General features: G+C 33.3%; 2 protein-coding genes across 4 annotated transcripts in view; one reads left to right on the top strand and one right to left on the bottom strand.

Annotated features, from left to right (window-relative positions):
* Window positions 1-27,089, top strand: part of LOC143233171 (uncharacterized) — a 43,112-nt gene continuing 16,023 nt past the window's right edge. The window contains exons 1-2 of one of the 3 annotated variants that reach the window (XR_013018009.1): window positions 1-1,222; window positions 1,395-1,511. The gene's annotated coding sequence lies outside the window, so the exon portion shown is untranslated. Of the gene's footprint in view, window positions 1,223-1,394; window positions 1,512-4,544; window positions 4,682-20,517; window positions 20,661-27,089 lie in introns of those variants that run through there. The other 2 variants (XM_076469129.1, XR_013018008.1) reach the window with 2 other exon arrangements.
* LOC143233173 (monocarboxylate transporter 3-like) lies at window positions 13,102-24,123 on the bottom strand. Its single transcript, XM_076469134.1, has 4 exons — window positions 23,938-24,123; window positions 19,724-19,949; window positions 19,054-19,180; window positions 13,102-13,701 (listed from the first exon to the last, which is right to left on the bottom strand). Exons 2-4 carry the CDS (start codon window positions 19,891-19,893, stop codon window positions 13,441-13,443), a joined length of 558 nt encoding a protein of 185 aa, XP_076325249.1. The 5' UTR covers window positions 19,894-19,949; window positions 23,938-24,123; the 3' UTR covers window positions 13,102-13,440.

Below are 27,089 nucleotides of genomic sequence, written 5' to 3'. Positions count from 1 at the left end.
ACAACACCCTTCAAACATGTGGTCAGCTATCGGTCAGTTACCTCCCTTTTTCTTTGTGAACCTGACGATGACCGAAGAAGGTCTAAACATTGTTCGCTCCTTTACATTGAATTTTCTCAATTCATACCAGCCGTTTTTAAATATATAAATACAAGTGTTACATCGCGCATCGGGAACTTTTATTTGTTATGCATTGAACTTCAACATACATTTTATACTCAAAGCGTTTCTCCTAATTCCAACTTATTTGTACGTGTAGGTTAAGATTTAAGTCAAAAAACATTGCTCAAACTTTTTAAATTTGTTTCTTTTTTTCAGAGAAATATGGCCGATGTAAGCCTATGTTGAGGAAAATGGCTCACAGAACATTGCGTCGCATAATATTATGCAGCGAGAATGAGGGACGGCACACAGATACACAAGATATATGGATGGGCAGACACTTACGGTTCCCCCTGTACATACCACTTTTTAAAAAGTAGACAAGTCTATGGTTAATAATTTATGAATAAAGGTAACATTTGGAATACAACATCCAATAACATGAGAGAAATGAGCTATTTTAAAATGGTTTTAAGGCTTGTTTAAAAAACTATTTATTAAATTTCTGATATTCTTTTGATTTTCATTTGCATTAAAGAAAAAAATTATAATGCAATTATCAATTGATATCTTTTTGTATATTTACAAATGTTTATTTTGTGTTGTTTTTAAAATTGTTCTCACTGTTTTTCTGACGGAAGAGATATGTTTTAACATTTTTATCGTTAAACAAAAGAACAATGTTTCAACCTCCCCAGGTCATCTTTAGGTAAAAGTGTTAATGCCCATACCAGCCATTCTGAGATACATTTTTATTTCAAGTGGGTTTCTCGTCATCAAGAAATGTGTTTTGTTTAAGCATTCTCATTTTGACTTTTCTCTTGCATCTCTTTTCCACACATTGATTGTAATTCAAAATGTGCTATTTATAACGTACTGTATTATCTAATATGTGAATGAAATTGAACTGAAAAGAAATAACATGAAATACCATAAAATCTGAGATTACAAAAAATGAAAGTGTACAATGATTATAAAGCATTCAACAATCAACTTGTTATCCTTTCAACAAATACCTTGCTTACACTCAACAATTTATGGACCAACAATATGGCTATCACTTGATGACAAGTGTCTTTACAGTGACATAAAACAAAGTGCACTCCGGTTTAGCATACAGGTAAGTGGTTCATTCTTGTTGTTTTGTAGTGCTGTTTACTTGTTCATACGTAATCTGCTTTTTATTTTCTATAATCTACTTTTAGTAAATATTTTCTGTGTCAAATAATTTGGTCAGTATATCATCATTACTATATACATTCATTGTAAATCTCTTGATCTTTCACTCTCAGTTTCAGGTTTCTGATCTACTGGACCTTCACTACTGATGTACATTTTTTCAGCATTAATATTTCAATTCATCAAGTACTGATACCGTTTATTATTCTTTTCCCTCACTCTTAACTGGTGTAATACAGCAGTTTCTGAATATAAGAATGTTGTAATTAATGCTGTAAATGAAAGAAGAACCATAAATGTTTGATCAAAAATGAGAGAATATTCTATACTACCATTTTTAACTTGTCTGCAATAACAAAATATTCACTAAAGTTACTTGTCCACCACTATTCTTGTACAATATAGTGTTAATAATAATTTAAATATCATCCAAAGATTAACGTTTAAAAAAAAAAACATAATAATAAGCCTCATATGCATCTCTCCTGACATTTGTTTTTAATACTTTAAATTTAAATAATCAATAGCAATACTAGTAATGAACAATAACATTAATACAAGTGCTATAAAATATAGAAAAAATATAAATCTTTTGTACTAGAATACATCTTTTACACAGCCAGTTGTATTACCAAATATTCATGCTTCATGCTATTTTGAGTCAAAATTTTGATTTTTTAAAGACAAAAAAATTATGTAATTAAATAACACCTGGATGAGGTGATTTAATAAAATTTAAATAATAAATTATGTTTAATTACTTACCTATGAAGCTTAATAAAGCTATAAAACAGAAAGATCTAAACCACCCAAAGCATTTGTAAACAACTTGAACACCCAAGGTGGCAAAGACACCCAATATAGACTGAAAGGACAAGTAAAACATAATTATTTTGATAGCTTTACTAATTGCTTTTTGCTTAATATGTTATTTGAGATATAGGTCTTTGTAGTTTGTAGAAATAGCTATTAACTTCACAAATATAATGGATTGACTAAACTTTGTGATACTTAATCGGGTGAAAATATTAGGGACATATCTAGTACTATAGGGTGCGAGAAGGGGGTCATTTTAAAAGAAAAATTTGGACATTTTCTCCTACAGAGAGTTTAAAACTTTTATGTTAAAAAGAACTTAGCTTACCCAACAGAAATAAACTGCTGAGTTGTAAACGTTTTGGTTAAGTGGATTTCTTAGATTTTTTAATATTGAAATGGTTGTTCACTGTTTTGTTCTAACCCCACCTCTTACACTCTGAATAAATAACAAATAATGTGAACATGTAATTAAAGATAAATTTGTGTAGTCAATCTTTCCTTCTGTTTTTTACATGTCAACACTGCATATTACAATTTCTGATAATAACACATTTTAGTGACAAATTGTTTCACAAGACCCAATTTTATGTGCAATGGTGGGAACAACACCTTCTGGAGGTCTACCTCCAACACAATAGTGTGTAAAATAAATAATATTTATTCCATTCATGTTATGTTAAAAATACAAAATATCATTGAATAGTCATGAGAACATGGTTATTTTATAAGAGTTGAAATAACTTACCAGAAGGATAAAGACAAGACCTACAAAAATTCATGCACTTTTATCTCCAAACATATGATCACAAACAGCAGGAATTAGCACAAAAAGTCCAGTTATTGTAAAGAATGTAGACATTACCCAAATAAAGTACAATATTTTTCCACCATAAGATGTTATAGTAAATGTCAACATTAAAGCAGTGGTGCTAGCTGTTGCTATTGCCATACCTACCTGAAAAAATGCAAATGTTTCAGAAATATCATAGAAATCATGTATTTCAAAATCCAAAATAATACTAGTCAATCTCAAAAACTTAAAACACTAAAATTAATTTTAAAAATCCTAGCTACATGTAAGATATCAGATATATTTAACCAGTCTTACTCATTAGTTAACATTCACTTTTCCTCTTCAAGGTACTTAGATAGGCTTCTTAGTAACACACATCATATGTTTTATTTCTTCACTATTATTTCCCCAAAGGGGATCCAAAGGTTGCCTGGAGTGCCACCTGTTTTAACCACTTTCATCATTATACAACAGTGTGTTTTTGGTCTGTCAACCAGTAGACACTAAAATAACATCTTATAAGGGATACTTAATGTTACAATTTGGTACTATTATGACTTCAATAAAACGTGGGCAAGACATAAATCACAAAAAACAATTATGCACTCTGTAGGCTACATCTCAGTGTAATATATGAACTTCAAAACTAAGAAATAAAAATGTTTGTTAATCTTAATTTTGGTTTTATTTACTCTTGAAATAGAACACATTTGGAAACCCTGCAGAAATATATTTAGTTATTTTTAATTCAGTTTGAAAATGTACTATATAAAGTTGCAATTTCACTTTAAGATATTAAATTATTAATATATGCAGAACTAATGCATGTTTCTTTGTATACAAGTTAAAAGTATCATGTTATAGTAATAAATCTTGTTTGTGTAGCTACAACTCAATTGTCAAAGTAGTGACCCTTGTTTTTATAGCTACCACAAGTCTACTGTTAGAATAATAACTTGTATTTCTGTAGCTGCAAGTTCATTGTCAGAATGGTAACCCTTGTTATACAGCTACCAAAAATCGATGGTAAGAGTAATAAATCTTCTTTGAACACTGTTATAAATCCAGTGCCAAAGGAGTAACTTTTCTTTGTTAACTAACACAAGTCCAGTGCCAGAACAGTAACTCTTATCTGTGCAGATATCACAAGTCTATTATCAGAGTAATAAATGTTGCTTATAGAGAATCACAAGTTTATTGTCAAAGTAATAACCTGTAATTAATATTTGTAGTGGTTATGTAACTGTAGTTAAAATTCGTACAAGTAAGGTAAGAGAATTAATACAAAGACATCAGAGGTCACTTGGGATGGTCAGATCCAGACATCAAATGTGTACCCTATGACATTCCATAGAAGGCTCTAAGTGTACATTTTAAGTGTAGTACTAATTAGTTCAGTGACTCACAGAACTTCTGTCTACTGACAGTTTATATTATTATCAAATGATATAAAGAAAATTAAAACTTACAATAAAAAGAAATAATTAAGCATTTAACACACATTTGCAATACAAAGAAGGTTGTAACTAATGGTTTTTATACATATTACATCTAAGTCAGGTATGGTTAGTTTGTCAAGCCAAAACTCAAAGATTCTAAGGTTTGAGATGTGTTATTGAACATGTTCTTTTTCTTTTTTTTTTCTTGTCAGCAATAGTCACTTTGTTTGATTCAAAGATTTAGAAGGAACAACTTTGGCAATGGATGATTCTATCTCACCTTCCTCTGGGTAGCAGTTCAAACTAAAGAACAGCTACACCTGAATTGTAGGAGTCTTTGAACTGGCCTTTTAGTACATATATGCATAATGTGCTATCTAGGTGGAAAATTTCACTTTCGTAACTACATTTGATCTTAGAAATATAGTTTAACTCTTAATAAAATAAGTAAAAATTAAATATTTATAATTTTTGTATAAAATATAACATTCAAGATAGACTGGAATTTCTATCTAGATGTTTTTGATTCACATAAATCTAAAACCATCTTTTTTAACCTCAAGCATTACCAGTGAATTTTTATTGTTCCAAGTTGATGTTTAAATAAATTAAGTGTGCCTTATCAAAAAAGTGGTTTGGTACTTTTGTATTTCTGTAAATGCAAATGGATGAATTTTACTAAGGTATGAAACAAAGCAGTAACTGTCAAACTGATTACACTATGTAACACAAATTTTGTTCCTGGATAGTATGTGTTATTTCTTAATTGCTTATGTTGTAAAAGTACAGAAAATGGCCATTATTCCTTTCAAACTTTGCTTTTGTGACCTGGATAATGAAATTTAGAAATTAACCTATTTTGTATGTAAAAACAGGCAAATTTGCACATTTTCATTTACATGATGTCTCAATAAAACAATATATGAACCAAGATTTATGTGTATTTACAATAAAATTATACAAAAATGAACAAAAATGTTTAGAAGTGAGTAATTTTTCAAGATTTGTGACTGTAATGTAAATCACTTTCAAGTATCAATCCCCAAATATGTCTTCCATCATGTTTTCATTATATGCTGCCTGATAGTAGCATTCAAAGTCCAGTATATCTTGGTAGAAGTGCTCTCCTTGCTCCTCTGAGTATGCTCCCATGTTCTCCTTAAATTTATCAAGATGAACATCAAGAATATGGACTTTCAGGGACATCCTGTAGCCCATTTTGCCCTAGTTCTTCACTGGAACTTCAACCAGTTCCACATAATATTCAGCCTTGTGATTGCCCAAGAAGCCACGAACAACTGCAACAAAGCTGCCCAAATATTTTTTCCTTCCTACTAAGCTCCTTGGGGAATTCTGTGCACTCCAGGATCTTCTTTATTTGTGGTCCAACGAAGACACCAGCTTTGACCTTTTACCTCAGTCAGCTCAGGGAAGAAATCTCAAAGGTACTTAAAGGCTGCAGACTCCTTTTCAAGAACTGTGACAAGTTGTTTCACAAGACCCAATTTTATGTGCAATGGTGGGAACAACACCTTCTGGAGGTCCACTAGTGGCTCACACTTGACATTATGCTTCCCCACAGAGAACTTGGTCCATTGTAGCCAATGCTTCCTGTTGTAGTGTGCTGCGGTGTCCCTGCTCTCCCAAAGGCAAAGATAACAGAGAAACTTTGTAAAGCCTCCTTGGAGACCCATCAAGAATGCCACCATTTTGAAGTCTCCGATAGCTTCCCAGGCATACTCATCATACTTCAAGGCTTCTATCAAGGTCTTGATGCTGTTGTGTTCTTCTTTGAATTGCACCGAAAGATATTTAAATTTTAAAAGGTCAAACATTGGAATAATATAAAAATCTTACTATTCAAGCAAGCAAAAAGTGTCTGTCTTACCTTCTAGAGTGTTTTTGCAGTGCTCACAGGTAAAATGAAGTGTCCAGCGTTTGTCTTGATCCCCAACAGGCATGCCAAAATACGCCTTGTAGGCTTCACGCATTTTAGCAGATGCTGTCACAGAGTACTTTTTCACTCTTGTCTTGAAAAATTGGCCACATACATAGCAGAATGCATCTGGAGAATGTTTGAAGTTTCTTGATGCCATCTCTGATAAAATCAGATAGGTCTATGTGTTCACTTAGGCAGCTAGAACTAAACTGAAGTGGTGAGCCCCTGTACATATATTACTATGGAAAGTTCAAGAAAATTCTAAAATGTTCTTAAAATTCTAGTAAGTTCTATGACATTCTGGAAAGTTCTTGTAAGTTCGAGAAAATTCTCTATCAGCTACTCAGCACTGAATGTACCTGGAATGTTCTAGAAAATGGGTAAATTTGAAAATTTCATTACCCAGGTCACAAAAGCAAAGTTTTAATAGAAAAATAGGTTTTTTCCATTTACTTTAGGCATAAGCAATTGGGAAATAACACTTTCTACCCAGGAACAACAAAAAGTAAAAATTTTGTTGCATAGTGCCATTATAGCTGACACCATTTGCTCAGTAGAAGAAAGAAGTGTTAGAAGTGATACAAAGGAATAAATGATTCATGTCTGAATGACAATGAATATTCGTTGTGATTTTTTATGTTTCTTTGTAGTATTATAACAGAAATATGCTTAAACATTTTAATTTATAATTGTTTCACATTTTAAACATTTCCTTGTATTTTAAAACAAATAAACTTTTATGGTTGGTTGATTTATGGCACAAAGCAACTAGGCTATCTGCGCCAAACATCCAATAAAAAGTTAAAATTAAAGTAAATTTAGAAAAATTCATAAAAGGAAATTAAGGTAAAACAAAACAAAGTTTAAAAAACAACAAAAATAGCATAAAACCAATTTTTCATCTAGTCTACAATGTTAAGAAAAAAACTACAGTAGTTCTAGTTGTAAAAGGAATTTCTGTAGCGTAACTGTAATTATCATAACTCACCAGAAAGACTAACACGTTAGTACAAAAACCACCGTCAGTCACCTGAAGTCTTTCCAGTCCTGGTTCCGTGTTATATGACGTAATAACTCACCAGGATGGCTAACGGGTAGTTCAAACAACAACATTAGTCACCTGAAGTTGGCCTTTCCAGTCCTGGTTTCGAGTTATTTGACGTTAAGGCCATTTTCTAATTTCAAATCGAACAAGATGGACTACGATTCTTAAAAGGGAATCACAGTTAAAAAGGTCTAATGTATAAATTGAAAAACTTAAATGGCATTAAATAGATTAACGGCCTTTAAAAAACTAAAAACATTTTCAAGGTGGACAGTGTCGCCATCACCAATAACTCTGTCTAATGTTATGGACAAACCTTGGGACAGAACATGTTTACAATGGTGCCGTAATTGAGAGTCATAACGACGGCAAAAAAGTGGCTTATTGTGACCTGAGCATTACATAGACTACACGTTGGTGAATCAGTTCCAGATAAAAGAAAACGATGAGTTAAAACCAATGCATAGTATAGTTAGAATGACTTCTTATTTCCGATCCTTATTGAAGTAAGATGGCTAAAGTTCAATAGAGAGTTTTATTTGGAAAAGCTTGTTTTTGCATTTCTCACTCCAGGCCAACTGTCAGCTGGCATGGAGCTGAGCCTTGAATAGAGGACTATAGTCCATGTATGGAACAGGCACATCAGTGACAATGCCAGAGCAGATAGATTTAGCTGCGGTGTCTGCGAGCTTGTTCCCGCAAATACCAACGTGGCACGGTATCCAGAAAAACTGAGAGAAGTAGATGTTAAAGAGAAATGGGCCAGTTGGTTTTGAATATTGGCAAGAACAGGGTGTGAACTAATTTGAAGCGATTCCAGGGCCAGTAGAGAACAAAGTGAGCCAGTATAAATAGTGCAGTTTGAGTACTGCTTAGCTTCTATGTGATCCAGGGGAAGAGAAATGTCGTATAGTTCAGCAGTGAACACAGAAGTTGTAGAAGGGATTCTGCATGCAACCACCGAACCACAGCAAACCATGGCAGAGCCCACACAGTAACCTGATTTCGAACCATCTGTATAAATAGGAATGGAAGGATAGTTCAAAAGATGTTCAGCAAATAACAGACAGTATTTCCAATCAGGACTGTCTGCTTTTCTCAGGTGGGATGGGCTGACCAGTGGATACAGCAGTGTTATCCAAGGACAGACGCAATTTATCCAACTGCACTTGGATACGAAGGCCAGAAGGAGCATGGCAGATTGTCTGTTCTAAAAAGTATGACCACCAAGGAAAGAAAGCACAACTTCAAGTAGGATGCTTTGGTAAGGAACGAAGTTTTGAAGCATATAGTAAAGATAGTTGCAAATGGCAGAGGTGCAAAGAAGGTCCATGAGACTCTATGTATAAGCTCTGAACTGGGGAAGTGTGGAAAGCCCCAGTGCAGAGCTGAAGCCCTTGATGATGAATGTTCTAGTAGAGTCGTAGAGCAGTGATCCATAGTCGAGTTCCGATCGAATAAGAGCACGATATATCTTTAGCACAGAACATCGATCTGCTCCCCAAGTGGTGGAAGAGAGGATATGGAGGATGTTCAGTGCTCTTGCATATTTGACCTGTAGCTGCTTCATGTGTGATATAAAGGTCAGCTTACGCTCAAAGATAAGACCCAAGTTCAGGATCAGGGTGAATACCCCATTGGCAGCAAAAGTGCATGCAAACAGTTTTAGAGAAAGAAAAGTTAAAGATGTTTGCTGTGATCCACTTCAGTAAACGATTGAGGGCACTCTGTAGCTGTTGCTCAATATACCTCATGTTCGACAACTGACACGAGATGTGAAAATCGCCGACATAAAGCCCATTTGCAACAGTGAGAGGGAGTTGTTCCGTGATGGCATTTATCTTTATACTGAAAAGTATGACACTCAAAACACAGCCCTGAGCGACCCCAAGTTCCTGTAGAAAAGAACGGGAAAGTGTCGAACCTACATGAATTTGGAATCTCCTGTCCATTAAAAACTTTTAATGAAAATGGGTAAATGGCCACGTAACCCATATATATGGAGGTCTCGCAAAATGCCATAGCACCATGTTGTATCATAAGCCTTCTCAATGTGAAAGAATATTGATACAAGATGTTGTCATTTGAGAAAGGCTTCTCTGATTGACGTTTCAAGTCAAATCAGGTGGTCCAGGGTGGAGCGCTGTTGTTGGAATCCACACTGAGAGGGCAAGAGGAGGTTGTTGAGGAGCCAAACAAGATGAGCATTAACCATCCTCTCTAAGATCTTGCAGAGACAGCTCGTCCAAACAATTGGAAAGTAGTTTGAAGGAATCTTGGGATCCTTCCCAGGCTTAGAGAAAGGTAGGACAATAGTCTGGCACCAGGCATAAGGAAAAACATTTTCCTGCCAGATCTCGTTAAAAACAATCAGAAGAAGCAGGAGATAGGTAATGCAGCATTTCGTAGTGTACATCATCAGGTCCAACCAATGTACTGCCACACTAATGAAGGGCCAGTTTGAGTTCCACCAGTGTAAAGGAACGATTATTGTCACAAAGACAATCAGCTCGAAAGGAAAGAGGTGATTGCTCTGCTCGAGTCTTGATGGCTAAGAAGGGGACGAAGAAGCAGAAATGCTAGATAACTGGCAAAATATTTCACCTGGAGTATTAGCTACGTCCTGGCCATCAGAGAGCAAGATCGAGAGGGGAACAAAATTATATTGCCCACTGACCTTTCAAATCTTGTCCAATATGACTTTGGAACTGGTCGTAGAAGATATGCTGGTTGTGAACTTAATCCAAGATTCATTCTGGTTTTGACATCTTACCCACCGAGCATGTACACGGGCCTGCTGGAAAGCGATGCTGTGCGAGAGTGTGGGATACCTACAAAAAGTACCCCAGGCTGGTTTTTGAGTCTTCGTGCCATGTAGCAGGCAGGATTCCATGGCAGAAGAGGATATAATAGAAAACATGTCGAGGTTTTAGGAATACATTGAGCAGCTGCTTGTATAATACAGTCAGTTACTGCTGCCACACAGTCGTCTATTGATGGCTTACAAATAATGGCAGGATCAAATTCTGTGAGAGCAGTGAAAGAGGACCAGTTTGCGTGATCCAGCTTCCACCAGGGCACGTGGGTTGGGTGGCTTCGACCACAGCCAGTCTCTCTCAAAATTATAGGAAAATGATCATTGCCTTGTCAACTCGCCAAGAAAAAATGAAAGAATAGTGAAGGGGAGCAAATTGAGAGATCAATAGCAGTAAAGGACTGACTAAGTGCATGAAAATAAATGGAAGAACCAGTGTTGAAAAGAGAAAGGTTGTGATCAGAGAGCATATGCTCTACAGAGCAACCCATCCTGTCAATATCAGCACTTCCCAAGAGGGGATGATGTCCATTGAAGTCCCCCCAAGGATTAAAAATGGAGATGGCAACTGTTCAATGCCCGATTGATTATAGGTCTCTCCAGGCAACAGGAAGAGAGAACAAACAGTGATGGTACGACCCAAAGAAACACGGATGGCTACGGCCTCCAAGGGTGTGTCAAGTGGCAAAGACAGGGTGGGTACATGCTGATCAACCAACAGTGCCACCCTTCCATGCACTCGTCCATCACACAGCCTGTCATTTCTGTACAAAGAAAACCACCGAAAGGTGACTGTATCGGCAGGTTTCAGAAATGTTTCCTGTAAGAAAAGACATACAGGATGGTAGGAAGCAATCAGTGTTTTGATGTCATCCAGATTAGAACGTAAACCTCGACAGTTCCATTGTATTAAGGTGGCCATTTTTATTTACGTGTAGACGAACTGGGTGGAGAACCATTCTGTTTATGACCACGTCTTTTTTCCTTACTGTCCTTATTCGAGGGAGGTTTGTCGACCTCCATGGATCCTGCCCTGAGTTGATTGGGCAAGTCCTTGTTGTTGGAAGAGGATTCCAGTGACTGAGGATGTGAATGAATGATCGTTTTGTATCTTGGGGTGGGAGAAGAAGATGTATCTGAGGAAATGCCCGTACCCCGGAACCAAAGGAAGTGGGTCTTGGGATTTGTTGGAATGTATGTAAGGGACAGAAATGGATGTTGAAGTTTATTCATCAACTTATTTAACCATGGAGGTCAAAAGACTTTTGATTCGTTTTGAGAACGGTTCTTTTGCAAGCACAGAGAGATCTGTCTGCACTCCCACTATAGTTGTGGAACGAAGTGCAGCAGCATACGTCTGAGATGAAGTGGTGAACAGCAACTTTCGAGCCACAGGTTAAGCAATGTTATGAATCATTTTCAAATGCTGCACCTTTTTTTCTTCCAACCATTTAGAGCAAGAACGAAAGTAGGACGGGTGAGAGCCATTGCAGTTGATGCAATGAGGATCCGTTTCACACTTACAAGCATAGTGGTTCTTGCCACCGCAGTGAGCACACCTCAAGGAACCACGATATGACGTCTTTGAGTGACCAAATACATCACTCGGAAACATCAGAGAGAGTTGGGAATGTATGGCTATACCCCACAATTAAGATAACCTGCCTTTATGGTGGCATGTGGGCATGGTGATGTAAATGTCAGAATGAGGATATTAGTCCTCCTTTGCGAGCAGAGATACACCTCACTGAAGAAACTCCTTGAGTGGAGAAACCAGCGAGAATCTCTGACTCTGGGATGTTCTTCAAATCCCTTTCAACAATAACTCCTTGTGATGAATTCAAAGTAGCATTTGGTGTAACCTCAATCAGTATATCCCCAATCTCCTTTGAATACAAGAGGAGTTCACTGTGTTGAGATGTGGATGTTTCCACCAATATGTCACCAGAACGAGGCTTCTTTATTGACTTTGGAGAGTCATAAAGTCCCTCTAGTCCTTTCTGAATGAAAAAGTGAGACATTTGCCCTAAAGGTTTGTCTGAAAGAGAATGTAGTATAAAAATGAGGTACAACAGGTGTTATAGATGTTGAAGATTGGTATTCAGAATCATCAAGATGTGTTTGTTTACCTGTTGACTGTTTTTTCACCATTTAAGTTTTTATTTGGAGGATCCATAATAAAAAAAAGGAAATTTTGGTGTCCACTGACCCAACCCACCATGGAGCCCTATGAGGGGATGCACTACAATGCCAAACAAGGACACTGCAGCAATACTGATATTGATACTATACCCAAACACCAGGATCAGATACAGTGTCCACAACACCTGTTGAGAACATCCAACACTGGTATTTGGTTGACCCTAGCCTAAGTGAACCAGCCGATTGACCCATGGGAGCCATCACAAGGCTGCCCATCTAGAGGAATTCAAGACCAAAGTGGTGTGTTAGGGTTGGACCCCTCAACTACCAGGACCCTCTCTTCCCCTTCACAGGTTGCCACGCACAGCAAACACATGGGTGGATGTTTAGATCCCAGAGGAGATAAACTGAAAGAACAGAACCTTCCCTGGGAGGTCCCCTCACCACGTACAGGAATCTACACTGAAAGAAAACTTTTATGAATTAATTAGAATATGCTAAGGGATTAATGAAAGTCCTTACTGGAAATAGTTGGTACAAATCAATCATATGATATTTTGTTTCGAAATTTTTTCAGCTTCATTATATTCTCCTGATTGAAGTTTCTTTTAATGTGAGTAAAAAAAATATTTTAAATTTGTAACCTCAGTATTCAATTTGTTAATCATTGTTAAACAACTATTCTTAATTTGAAACATTAAAAACCTTTAATACATCTTAAAATTTATTGTCAATTTAGATTTTTCAGTCATTCACATCAAATAGGATTTTTTACATCTAGGTGAACAAAGGAAACATTAAATTTGCATTAATATTTTTGAAGTGATCCTTAATTTGTATATTACTATTTTAAAAGTTTTAATATTTTAATCTATTTTCTATAACTTACGTAAATTTACCACTAAACTTTGTTTTTTGTTTGTTTGTTTGGAATTAAGCACAAAGCTACACAATGAGCTATCTGTGCTCTGCCCACCACGGGTATCGAAACCCAGTTTTTAGTGTGTAAGTCCACAGACATACCACTGTGCCACTGGGGGCTACTAAACTTTGTTATGCATAATCTGTATTGAGATTTCTGAACATTTTAAACATTGTTCTTAATAAAATTTTAATTATGTAGCTCACAGTTTTACACCATTTCTAACCAATTATTGTCGAATGATGTTAGTGTTTTGGTGATTCTTTTACAAATAGGGAATCAGTGTCCTTGGATAGAGTTTGATCTATATTTGAAGTTTCTCTCATGTTGGAAAAGACTGAATTCTGATACGTAAACACCTTAGTGATATAACATGGCTTTACCCTATAACCAAATCTATCAACAAAATAACCCCAGAACAATGATGCCAAGAAGGCTGATAAACCTGCTAAAGCTGTCACAGTTGAAAGAAAGTCGTCTCCCACTATAAATGTTTGTCCATATGCCTGAAAGAAAAAACAGTATATAAGATAAATAAGATAAACATTGTAAACAATATTGTATAATGCGTTTTCTCAAAAAGGAAACAGAAGTATAAACAAAATTCTCTGTTTATCATGTTTATAAACGAAAACTATCTCTAGTAGGAGTAAGTTATTCAAGAGCAGTAGTTTGAAAAAATCAAAAACAGTTGGTATTTAACTATGCATTTCAAAGATGATGTGCTAACATCAAATGACAATATTTTTTATTGTACCATGAAACAGCAACCACAAACATTGATAAATGGGAGATGATTATATTTTATCTTTATTATAAGCAGCTACTTTAAGTTGTATTTACTGTACCAGGCTTGGCATGGCCTAGCGTATTGAGGTGTTCGACTCGTAATCTGAGGGTCGCAGGTTTGAATCCCAGTCGCACCAAACATGCTCACCCTCCCAGCCATGGGGACGTTATAATGTGAAGTTCAATCAATTGCTTGGTGTGGGTAATTTCAGTACAACAATACCAAAAACTACAGAAATAAGATGAATACACAAAAAAATTCTCACGTAAGTAGTCAGTAACAACTACTGAGCCAATCTTACAAGCTTATAGTTATTAGCCACTGTAAGACTGTATAGCACTATTCAGCTTTTAATCAAACCTGGATTTATGCAATTGACAGGAATTCAACATTTAGTTGTAGATAAAAGTTATTATTAGAAAGATTTTTCTCTTTTTTGGTGATTTTTGTATGGTATTGTGTATTTATACTTATCTTGTTTCTGTACTTTTTGGCATTGTCATTCCTACATCATACTTAAATTTTGCACACACACACATACAATTAAACATTTTAAGCACTTGTGCATAATATAATACAGGTTTTTATACATGAATTTAATTATTTGATATTAATGTGAACATTCAACATGGTAAAAAGTCATAGAAAAAAAAAAGAGTTGAATATTATTCAAATTTCCAGATAGGTAAAAAACCCATCTTCTTGAGTTTGATGGTTTTAAAGATTGTGTACTCTTATTATTTAACTGAACCTAGTGTTTGATGATGATATAGTGAATGAAATCACATACTAAGTAAAAAATCAAAAGAAGTTGACTTAACAGTCAAACTAATTAAGAGAGTACACCAACTAAACATACTATGAAATTAAGGCCCGTTTCGACAGCTTACTGTCTCTCACCATCAGGTGTACACCAATGCTGCATTTCACAAGAACTACCTACGTTTCATGATGACATACGTGTTTTTAACAAGTAAACATGCTCAGAGATGTGCAGAAGCAAGAACAAAAAGTGTGAATATTAAATCCCTAGTTATAGTTTATTATATTATCACTTCTAACAATAGTCTGTTTGTCTAGAAAATATTTTTTCTTGGAGGATACATAAAGGAGGTAGTCATTTATTAATATCATGGAACTTGTTATAAGTATGTGCTGTCAAAGCTAAATCAGCAGTATGCCTAACATTAATGTTATTTTATGTTCACTTTGCAATATTATGAATATTTCACATTTAGAGTAGAAGCATATAATATCAACTATGAATATTCACTATAATTAATGCTGAATTCCTGTACACTCAGCTGACAACTGGTTTTGAAGTTCATGATCATAATTACTTTTATTATTTTATTTAAAAATTATGAACTAGTATATTGTTTAGCAATAAATTATTATCTTTGACAAATACTCATGTTTGTGTACTCTTTTCCTGAAGGGTATGTGGTGAATAAACTAAGAATGGATACAACTGTAGAAAACCATAAATTCCTCCAAGAAATGGAAAAATCAATGAAACTTTATCCAAAAGTTCTTTACACGTAAATTACCTGAAAAATTTAAAACGTGTTGATTAGCAGCTCGGTTTACATGTCCAAAATACATTTGCAACTGTTTCAAATGGGAAAAAAACATCACAAATTTATACACGGATGGAATTTAATGAAAGAGGCGTATAGTTTTATTTCGAAACCCAATACAGAATAATAGTTTATAAGCTACTCGAAACAGACCCACATTTTAGATTCATTCTGTCTCTTAGTTTTAGATTTCATTTGTATATTTTTGGTAAAACATTTGTTATTTTCTATGGCATTATATTTTACTCACCCGTCTTGATTTGGTGTTATGTTTTTATGGTTTAAAAAAAGGGTCTGCAAGGGATTCGGAATAAGTGGACTTATTCCAGAACCAGCGACCGCTATTCCTACCACAAGTCCTTTCTACTCCGGGAGGGCCCGGCATGGCCAAGCGTGTTAAGGCGTGCGACTCGTAATCTGAGGGTCGCGGGTTCGCATTCCCGTCGCGCCAAACATGCTCGCCCTTTCAGCCGTGGGGGCGTTATAAAGTTACGGTCAATCCCACTATTCGTTGGTAAAAGTGTAGCCCAAGAGTTGGCGGTGGGTGGTGATGACTAGCTGCCTTCCCTCTTGTCTTACACTGCTAAATTAGGGACGGCTAGTACAGATAGCCCTCGAGTCGCTTTGTGCGAAATTCAAAAACAAGAACAAACCTCTCCGGGAACCACTATAAATAAAAAAAAAAAAAAAAATTAATAGTAAATTATCTGTACACACAAACCGTGAAATTATTCAACATTATTTTTGTTTGGTTTTTATTTGTAATTTTATACTCTTAAAAATTAATTACCCATCAGTTAGTGTGCCAATAAAAATATAATAATATTTCGCAATTCTTCAGAGTGTTCGTATGACAATTTAGATAGCGCCAACATCGCGACAATAACTAACTTTACAGAACAAATTTATCTTATAAGCCTAAGAAAGATATTATTTTAAACTTTTCGATAAATTTCTATTCATCACAGTGGTTTATCTAAAGAATTTAAAAAATATAAAACAAAAATGATAGATATTTGAAGTTAATATTTCAATACTTATAACAAAAATTTTCAGTGGCCCTCGCTAGTACAGCGGTAATTTTAGGGATTTACAACGCTACAATCAGGAGTTCTATTTCTCCTCGGTGGGCTCAGCAAATAGCATGAGATGGCTTTGTTCTAAGAAAAACACACACACGCAAGTCTGAGGAAAAGAACTATATATACCTGAATTCATTGTATTCAAGATTTTAATCAGAACATTTCATACAAATGTTAGAGAGAAGTATTCTGCATTAAATACTGATGACACTTGTTAAATTACTTTACTGGTAAGAGCATATATCATTCTATTATGAAAATATTTCATCTTCTTCACTTTTGTTCATTTTCGTACAGCATATATTACTGATAAGACAGATAGAATAAAACAATTAAACCTTTTATTACTTTTAAAGGAAGCTAACTGGTATTGAGTCTTCATGAAGTAATTTCTAGAATTTGTCCAAACTTAAATAGTTAGACACGTATCCAAATCACCAAAAGCATCGAATGTCTAAAGAAAGGTTAACAAATGACGTGTATATTTTTACCTGTTTTGAATCATAAAATGAACAACACATTATATTCACCAATTATCATTCTACTCATCATCAGGAGTCTGGTTCATTGGTCTGATGTCAGGTATGTTTTCAAGAATAGAATTGTGTTACAAAACTTTGTCATAACGTATTTTTGATACCCAATTGAAACTGTTCATTTTCGTATAATTTTTTTTTTTGAAAATTAAAGAGTTTCCTATATAAAACGCACATTTTTAGGACCTTCAGCATTTACAAAATAAAAATAGATGAATAGATGAAAGGGAATATATATATAAACTAAGTGTTTATGGATTATGCTCGATTTCTTAGAATTTATTGTTTGCTTGTTTTTTTAATTTAGCGCAAAACTACACGAGGGCTACCTGTGCTAATGGTACCTAATTTAGCAGTGTAAGACTAGAGGGTAGGTATCTAGTTATCACCACCCACCGCCAACTCTTGGACTATTCTTTTACCAACGAATAGTGAGACTTACTCTAACATAACAACGCCCCTACACCAAAAAGGCGAGCATGTTCAGTGTGATGGAGATTTGAACCCATTGCGGGTTCCGAGGGTTAGGAGCCGAGCGTCCTAACCACCTGGTCACCAAATTTTGTAAGTTAAAAGAGTCCAATTCCATTTTTTTTCCCAATAATACTCTCTCTTTTGCTTGCCCGTTTCCATTTTGGTGGAATTTAATCGCTAAAACTAGGCGTAAATAGCTCTTAAAATTCGGCATCTTTTCTTCTATATAAATGCCTGTCAAGTGCGGACATGGTGTTATGTGTGTGACACTATATTATTATTAGGTCGAGCTAGGTAGAATCTAAATAGAAAAGCCAGGAAGACTACCCAAGAATGAATACAATATACAATGAAGTGTATTCAAACCCTTTTAACGCCTGTGAAAAATTATCACAAATATACGCTTGGGAATTATTAAAAAAAAAACAAACCTTTTGTTAAACCACACTGAAGATACCAACTATCTATAAGAAAGAGGAGGACTTTTCCTCAGAAGAATAACAGTTGTGTATGTAATCACGTGGCTATCGTATGTTTTAATCTGTTATTCAAAGGCGCCAACACGTAGCATGTTCCTGGGAATAAAAACTTTACATTTCTTTTCAGTATTGTTAGATTTATATGGAATAGTTTTGGTTTCCATTGGTTTTCCGTAATTTTTGACTAGCTTTTACACTAATTTTAATAGGTAAGATACACTTATCAGCATGGTACTACAAGAACAAACTTGGACAGACAGTTATATGAAATTTTCTAGGCATATGATCCATTTGCTTACTACAAAATTATGACACTACGTTATAGTGACAGTACGTTAAACAGCAGAAATGTGTTGTTGTTTTGAATGAAGCACAAAGCTACACAATGGGCTATCTGTGCTCTGCCCACCACGGGTATCGAAACCTGGTTTTTAGCGTTGTAAATCCGCAGATATATCGCTGAGCTACTGGGGGTGCAAACAATAGAAACAAACACGTTTTTCAATATATGTAATTCTGAATCATCCCTTGTTGGTAAAACTTTCATTTAGTCATTCCTAGTCATTTGTTGTTAAAAAGATGTTCAGGAGATTAAATGTTATCATTGGAAGAACTCGTTATAGTTCACAAAACAGATGCAATACTCTACAAGGACTATGACTAGTTCAAATCGTCAATATACTTATACATATATATATTTATATTTCTGTTTACACTTTTGGATTACGAATAGTTTTATTAATTTTTCTTTGATCACCCATAGATTTAAGGTGTCTAAAGTGAGATATGGAAAATTCATAAAAAAAACAAAATAACTGATTTTCTGTATTTGTACGTATACATATTAATTGTTATGGTCAAATATCTCATTATATTTTCAACAGCTAACAAATAAACAAATTAAAAATAGCACTTACTTTTAACTTTGTAAATAAAGAAGGGGAAAATATAAGTCCTATACCAAAGCCTGAAAAAAGTCCATAGGTTAGGGTGACAGCAAGTAATTCACAATGTATCGTATAGGATGCCAATGCTATAGAACCACTAAACAAAAAACAAAAAAAGGTCAAAAGAAATATTACATAAAATTCTTCATGATAAATATTTATCAGTAGTTTTAGTTTTACTTACACTTGACCTAAAGGAGGATACTGAAATTGTGTAGCAATAGTATATAAATTTACAACTTTTCGACAAAGTCTTGTCATCATCATTGGAAAGCGCCTGATGACGATTCAAGCCATCTCAAAAGTTTATCTAGAAAGTTACCTTATAAAACATTGCAAGTTACGATAAATCGAAATTGCAACTGACAAAATCAACATATTTTGAATAGTTAAAGCATTAGGAATACTTTTCCAACCTCCTAGGACAAAAATTTTAAATTTAAGCTTATACACGTAAAAATATATATTTGTTATCAATAATCATCCATCATTTATATTACTTACATTCATAAGACAAACAGCTACTATCGACCAATGAAAGATAAAATTATTCATTTTACGAAAATACTGCGTGCAAACACATTACGATAATAATAATGATTTAGTCAAGCACCATTTTTAATGGCTACTTTACACTTACCTAAAGACAAGTGCACCTAATAAACAGGTTTTCCTAGGACCCAGCTTTTTGTTTAGATAACCCTCAAAAGGTATCATTAATCCACGACCTAGAAACATGGTGGAGTTAATCCACATAGAGTCTTTGTAATGGATTCTGGTATTTAGGTAAGAGGTGATGTAGGTGTTCATGTTAGGAAAGGTTAACGTATGTCCTGTGGTGAACTGAAGAGAAAATCCACTAAAGACTGAAAGAAATTCTTTGATTAACACCACGCCTTGAGGTGACGTCATTATACTTTACACATATATCTTATAGCTGTAAGAAAATCACGACATATATTTGTTAATTAGGTAATTAACGTATCTTAAAGAAAACACTAATAAAAGGTTAAGATTTTTTTTTATAAAACAACTGAATATGTTTGTATGATTATAATATTTGCAGTATTCAATGGATGCTTTAACATAAAAGCCTAATTATTGAATCTGAAGTATAATGTTAACCCTCTTCTAACTCTCTCTCTGCTAAAAAAATATCATTATTGAAAATAGGCAGAACTGTCTCTCTGCTAAAAGAATCATTTGGAGCTTTTTATTAAGTGAAAACAGCAATATAAGATACCTTGCTTCTGAAATCAATATAATATGTTGACGGAGAACAAAAGAAATTCCTTGACTGTAGTTGAAATGTTTAATAAAATAACAAAATAACTTCTATTCAGGTCAGAGGTATCTACTGGTTTAAGTTATATACATATACTGGTATAATTAGATTGTAAATACTCAAATAACGCTGTTTTTATCCTATTACAGAAGACTGGGACCCACATAGCGAGAAATTTATTGACAGCTGTGAAAACATGAAAACAGGATATCTTTATATCAATCACCAAGAAAAACAAAGTGAAACACGATAGAACTGACCTCTTTTAGAAAGTATTGTTTCTGTTTTAAGGGTATGTTGGATCCGTTGCATGGAGAACCTAAAATATGATTCAGCGTAGTGGTAGTACGTCAAACTTATCAATATTTGTTGGAAGCGTTTCTTTTCCTTTCACTCTTACGCTATTAGGCTCACAATCGAATAAAATAATGACACGTGAAAAAATTAACATATCAGGCTAATCAATTTTTTATTTAAAAAATCAGTGACTAATTTTATTCTAAACAAATTCTTAAGATTGTTAATAAATTTCAATGCTGAAGAATTACATTTGGTTTCAAATAAGTTATTTACTATTTACATTTCCAGTTATTGTGTTATATAAATATACCATGTCTTTTTACTTCCTATTTTTATGTAGTATTTTTCTAAATGTATCACTTATTCTGTATATGCTCAGGTTTCAAATAGCACTGGTCAAGCAAGTTGTTAAGTTGATATCGTTTTATGTTATTGCTATTCTCTGGAGATATCTATTTTGCCCACGGAAAGGTATAGCTACAGTTTTGTACGTTTCACAATAATATAGACATCTTTGTTGATACTTCGAAGTTGCGATTTGTCTTATGTTTGTTTGGAATTAAGCACAAAGCTTCGCAATGAGCTACCTACACTCTGCCCACCAGGGGTATCGAAACCTGGTTTCTAACTGAGTGAGTCTGCAGACATATCGTTGTGCCACTGGAGAACATTGTTCTATATTTCAACACGATTGACAAATGGTTGCATAGACGGCACAAGTGTCCTGAGAATATTATTTTATACAGTTTGACATACTGTACAGTACTATAATTCTTATCTTACTCTTAAGCTCAAGCCTTCAGAATGGGAGATAAAGTTTAAGTCCTTTGTTTAAATAGTAATACTTTACTGAAAGTTAACTTGGAATTTTAATAAGTCTTTAGGATATTTTAGAGATGACTATATAGCACAGGCACTGTTTTTCATCCAATATTTTAATTATTTTCTGCATTTGGTAAAGAGTGGTTCATAATTTTTGTATGTTTATGTTCAGTCTCTTTCTCAAACTTAATCAAAATCAAAGGACTCAAAATTATTTCTTAATAAATATTTTCTGAATTTTACTGTGTAATGAATTTGCTATTTCATATTTATTTTAATATTGATGTTTGTTTTAGTTAAATATATATATTAAGAAATGTATGTAACTTCCATTGTTAAATGTATGTAGTGAAAGTCCCACCTGTTCTCTAAATTTGTAGAAGATTCTCGAGTGTAAGAATCAACAACATATGTTTTACGAAAGAATTAATGTAACTTAAACATTGTTGCCAGCTGAACTTTCTAGAACCTACTCTACAAGTTCATAAATAGACGCGCCATTGTGTTTCTTTGTGCTTAACTTCAAAACAAACAGTCAACATTGAATTAATTCGCTCATTGTGAACCGTCAGTAAAATATTTAGTCCGGACCGGATAGAAAACTCAGTATTGTTTGTAAGTTTGTAAAACACTTATATATAAATAATTATTTGTAATAACCGTTATTATAAATTGTATTATTGTGTGCATATTAAAAATATATTTGTATTAAGAATAAAAAATGGTATGTATAAACCTTATCGGCAAATATAAATTTGAGATATAGCGACAAACAATTAAATTTTATATTAAAATACAATTACCGGCTATTTGAAATGGTAATACGTAATGTAATCCCCTAGGTGGACTTAGCAGATAGCCCGATGTGGCTTTGCTATAAGAAAACACACACACACAAACACGTGCGATATAAATAATACATAACACCTGTTATTTCGCCGCCTTGTCTTGTAGCTCTAAGTGAAGTCAGTTTAATCTTAATATGCGACGTTATTACATATCAGACGTGCTTTCAAAGATACAAAAGAATTTGGTATAAAACAAAATAAATTAATTACTATCCCATATTTCTTGAAGATACCAGAGAAATTAAAATACATACTTCTAAAACTTTTAAAATTTATAACATTAATGGTTAATGCTGTTTCTTGATTTCTGTTTTTCAACCAATAAAAGCATCGGTTGATTATTATTTTGTTTGTTTGTTTGTTTGTTTTGGAATTTCGCACAAAGCTACTCGAGGGCTATCTGTGCTAGCCGTCCCTAATTTAGCAGTGTAAGACTAGAAGGAAGGCAGCTAGTCATCACCACCCACCGCCAACTCTTGGGCTACTCTTTTACCAACGGAAAGTGGGATTGACCGTCACATTATAACGCCCCCACGGCTGGGAGGGCGAGCATGTTTGGCGCGACTCGGGCGCGAACCCGCGACCCTCAGATTACGAAGCGCACCCCTTAACGCGTGATTATTATTACCTAAATGTTAGTCAAAAGCGTAAAATTAAAAAAAAAATGTTTTCTTGTTTCTCAAAATACTGATAAGTTATTTATTCTAATGGATACCTCTTAATTTAAAACATACCCCTTTTTTTTTATTTGTCCCCCAGTGGTACAGTGGTATGTCTGTGGACTTTCACACTAAAAACCGGGTTTCTATACCCGTATTGGGCAGAGCGCAAATAGCCCACTGTGTAGCCTTGTGCTTAATTCTAAACAAACCTTTTTATTTCTGTGAATTAAAATATGTACATTTAAAAACAGTAAAATATTAATTGCACTGTGACTTGCCTTAAACTAGCTATTAAAGAAATGAATTGATGTTTATTTCTTTTCTTGGCAACTTTAAAGTACAAATGAGAAAAAGGATTAAAATATTTCTGTAACGTATACATATATAACATATATATGTGAAAAGTCGTTTGCATTTGTATATCTTAGTTTAACCACTATTGTTATCATGTACAGAAAATTATTATGCCTAAATCGAGTAAACACGACTTAAATATACTTTTAAAGAACTTGTTTTCTTATCTAACTTAAATTAACATTAGCTTCTACTGAAAACAAGCTACATACCCGTACAAAGACTGAAAATTAACGCAGTAATGAACATAGCTTAACGTTATGTATTCGCTTACTCATACATTGAGAAGCATAGGTAGAGCTTCATTTCTCCTGTAATTTAATAAATATAATATACGCTTAAATCACAAAGACGTCTTTGGCTTAACCATTATCTCAGATATTTGAGAACTTCATTCTCAACTCTTGCTTGAAGGATTAATATTTAAGTGAGAAAAACAAAAAGCATGTAAATCGAATAAACCCCTTAATTTTACAGGAGAAAATAAAAACTATAATCTTGTACTCGATGTATCAGCTTATAAGTATGTATTAATTAAAATTCATAGTTAAGATCACATAGTTAATTAAGTATACGAGCTTACCTCTCTTCAAGTTGGAGTGATTGAGTTACGTACTAGGTTTTCCGTTTTTGCTTTACTGAGTGAAGAAGTATGAAAACCGGTCCTCTTTTTTTTTTTTTTTTTTTTACAAACCTCTTGAAGAGGCCTCCTAATCACACATATTACATACAAAACAAGTACAAAAATCAAATACACAGTTATATACAATTGAATGCTCCTAATACTATCTGTAATTGCTCATATCAAAGGACACGCAATAATATAACGTTGTGAACAAGGACGAACAAGTTTAGAATAGAATTGAAAGAAAGAATTGACATCATTACCTGGAATAATCAAAACTTATGTTCTTTCTTAACTGACCCCTATAAAAACCTTATATAAAACCGGTCGACCTTCGTTTGCTCGAAGAATTAAGTGTTTTAAAAAATTGTCCCTATCATATAGGTAACTTTAGTTACAATTTTTCTGCACTCTACAAAACCACAAAAAAATGTTATATTTTTATACTTATAAAAACATGCATGTAACAGAGACTGAATATACTAGCTTAAAGAAATTTCACTTGTGCACTGATTTAAACCTAGTGAAAAATAAAACTAGTTCTTAGATAAAAAGGAAGCATGGATTTTTGATATAATTGTAGCGATAAACATACGCAGTTAATGAGTCAGTAATATACTTGGCCTGCTATTAAAAATAAACTACAATGAACTTGTAATTAAAGCAAAAATAAAATTATTCATATTCATTTTATATATGAAGCTTTAAGTAAAGTCTATCTAGAAGTGAAACAAACTACTGTTAACACAATAACAATGTTAATACGCGTGCAGATAATACGATAACTTTCTAAGGATTATTTATTTACTGTCTTTTTGTTGTGTTTTTTTTTTTTTGATAAAACAAAGTTGCGTTGTGGGCCATCTGTGCTGTGCTAATCACGATTATCAAAACCCCATTTTTAGCGTTATAAGCCCCGAGACTTTCTTGGGAACGTCACACTAAATTTAAAGAACAATCATTTTGTTAAGTATTTCACAATTATTTGCGTCAGTAGAATTGTTGTTAAATGAATTAAATTAAAAACAAAACAATCGTTTCTTTGTGCAGCATACCGTAAGTATTCACAATCCTCCAATTCTATTAAAATATTTCATATTGAAAGTTGTGAAATACATATATCAAATTTTATACATTTTGCCTTTATCTGAAGTCTTGTATCTGTATTCTTGTAAACGTATTTGATAGTTAATTCTGAAAATAAACATAATACAGCGTCTCAAAAATGTTTTTATTAAATTTCAAAATAAAGTGAAATATTATAATTAAATCTGCTCACCGACCATATTACTGGAACTCTCAAATTATTTTATTAAAATTAACGTATATATATATATATATATATATATGTCAATAGAATAACGTTGATATCTACTTTTGCTAAAATGCGTATAAACCTATCTAAATTTATATCTAAAAATCTGTCCTTTAATGGTAACTGTTATTTTGATGTAAAGTAACATTTTTAACTATAAATGAAGAAAAAATTAACAAGTGGATAAATATCTATTATACATTTTATTAAATAATTTCCTTGATAGCTTGCTACACAAATAATTAGTTTTGTCTGATTTTGTAGACTTCTTTGAAATGACGATCGTTATATTAACGGGAAGAATTAGGATGTTTGTTTCCTTTCTCTATACTTCCTCTCATTTATTTGCATACGAATATTTCCAAGAACCCATGAGTAAAAACAAAGGATAATATGTTATAATCCCAACCATACTATATCTTATATACCCAGTGTCTACGAATCCTTTCGTTTAATATCACGGCTCATCACACTGGCTTGAATGCAACAGACGAATGGTCTAGGCGATATACAAGATTTTCAGAAAAAGACACTTTAATTTTAATTTCATATATTCACTGAAAGGCCATACGTACAGAAATGATTTTGATGTCAAAGACGTATGCGAAAAAATTTTCCATATCACCAGCTAGAGTTTGTTGATCGATGTTGATCACAGCAGCTACCATTTCTGTTAAGAGGCAACAGAAATCAAAGAAAACTCTGTAACCCTCATGTGTTCTACGCAGGTAACCCTCGTGTAGCTTTGCGCGAAAATAAAAACAACAACAAAAAACTCGTGTTCTTTGACACCAAAATCAATACCGTAAGTAAGGTATTACAGTAAATAAAATATACGTTTAATATTAGAGCTTTATTTTTCTGAAGATTTTACGTATGTCATTAATTTTCAATAAAAAGCTGTTAATGCATCAATCAGATCAAGTAAATTAACTGAAATCGTTATTAATTTTATTTAAAGCATTTACAAATTTGTTTTTTTCAGGTAAGAATTAATAGCACAACATTATGTATCTTACTTGAACAATGATTATTTATTATTTTATTTGAATTAACACTACTATTATTCAAAGGGAAAGTTTTACTTACCTGTATTTAATGTACCCTAATTTTCTGGAAGAGATTCTTCAAAACATAACTTCTTTGTTGTGCTTATAAAAACAATTGTCGCAAAAATCCTGAGTTTAAAACACCGAAAATATATTTATTAGTTATTTCATAAAATCAAGCATTAAATATTTATGAAATAAATCAATACTAAGTAGTAAGTTATGCATATAATAAAAATACCTAATATGACTAAATTACAACATATTTTTAAAAAATATAAGGACATTCAGTACAAGGATTAGCCCAAATTTATGCTACTATTATTACAAACATTAATAGATCAATGATCAATAAGTTATGTTGGAATAAAAAAATTGGAATAACGAAAATAAGAGAAAATAGTTCATTAAACAATATAAGTTGAGCTAAAGAAATGATTTATCTAGTGTTTGATTTAAACGACAAATTTCTTGTATGAAGTTAAACTATGTTTAAATAATTAAATATAATTCTTGACAGCTGGTGGTTATTTAATTTTCAAAATAAGTGAATTTTAAATTTTAAGTTTTCTGCACAATAGGATGCACATTCATAAGCACTAGTTTGTTTTTTGCCTTCTCCTTTTCATGTAATTAAGATTTTTGTTTATTGCTATTTTTGTGATGTGTAACATGTAGCATATTAATAAACAAGAAATTAATTAATTTCGTAATAATAAATATTTGCTAGATGGAGACTAGACACT

This window comes from Tachypleus tridentatus, chromosome 12 (genome assembly GCF_004210375.1).
Source record: "Tachypleus tridentatus isolate NWPU-2018 chromosome 12, ASM421037v1, whole genome shotgun sequence".
In the NCBI taxonomy this organism is placed as follows: Eukaryota; Metazoa; Arthropoda; class Merostomata; order Xiphosura; family Limulidae; genus Tachypleus; species Tachypleus tridentatus.
This window is presented reverse-complemented; position numbering and strand designations above follow the sequence as displayed.

Excerpts from the sequence above, each read along its gene's own strand:
- LOC143233173 (XM_076469134.1), bottom strand. The coding sequence starts at position 19,893 with ATGAACACCTACATCACCTCTTACCTAAATACCAGAATCCATTACAAA. Across the intron at positions 19,181-19,723 it reads TTAGGTGCACTTGTCTTTAG|TGGTTCTATAGCATTGGCAT; the intron begins GTAAGTGTAAAG and ends TTTTTTGTTTAG. Across the intron at positions 13,702-19,053 it reads CTTTATTTACAAAGTTAAAA|GCATATGGACAAACATTTAT; the intron begins GTAAGTGCTATT and ends TTTTTCTTTCAG.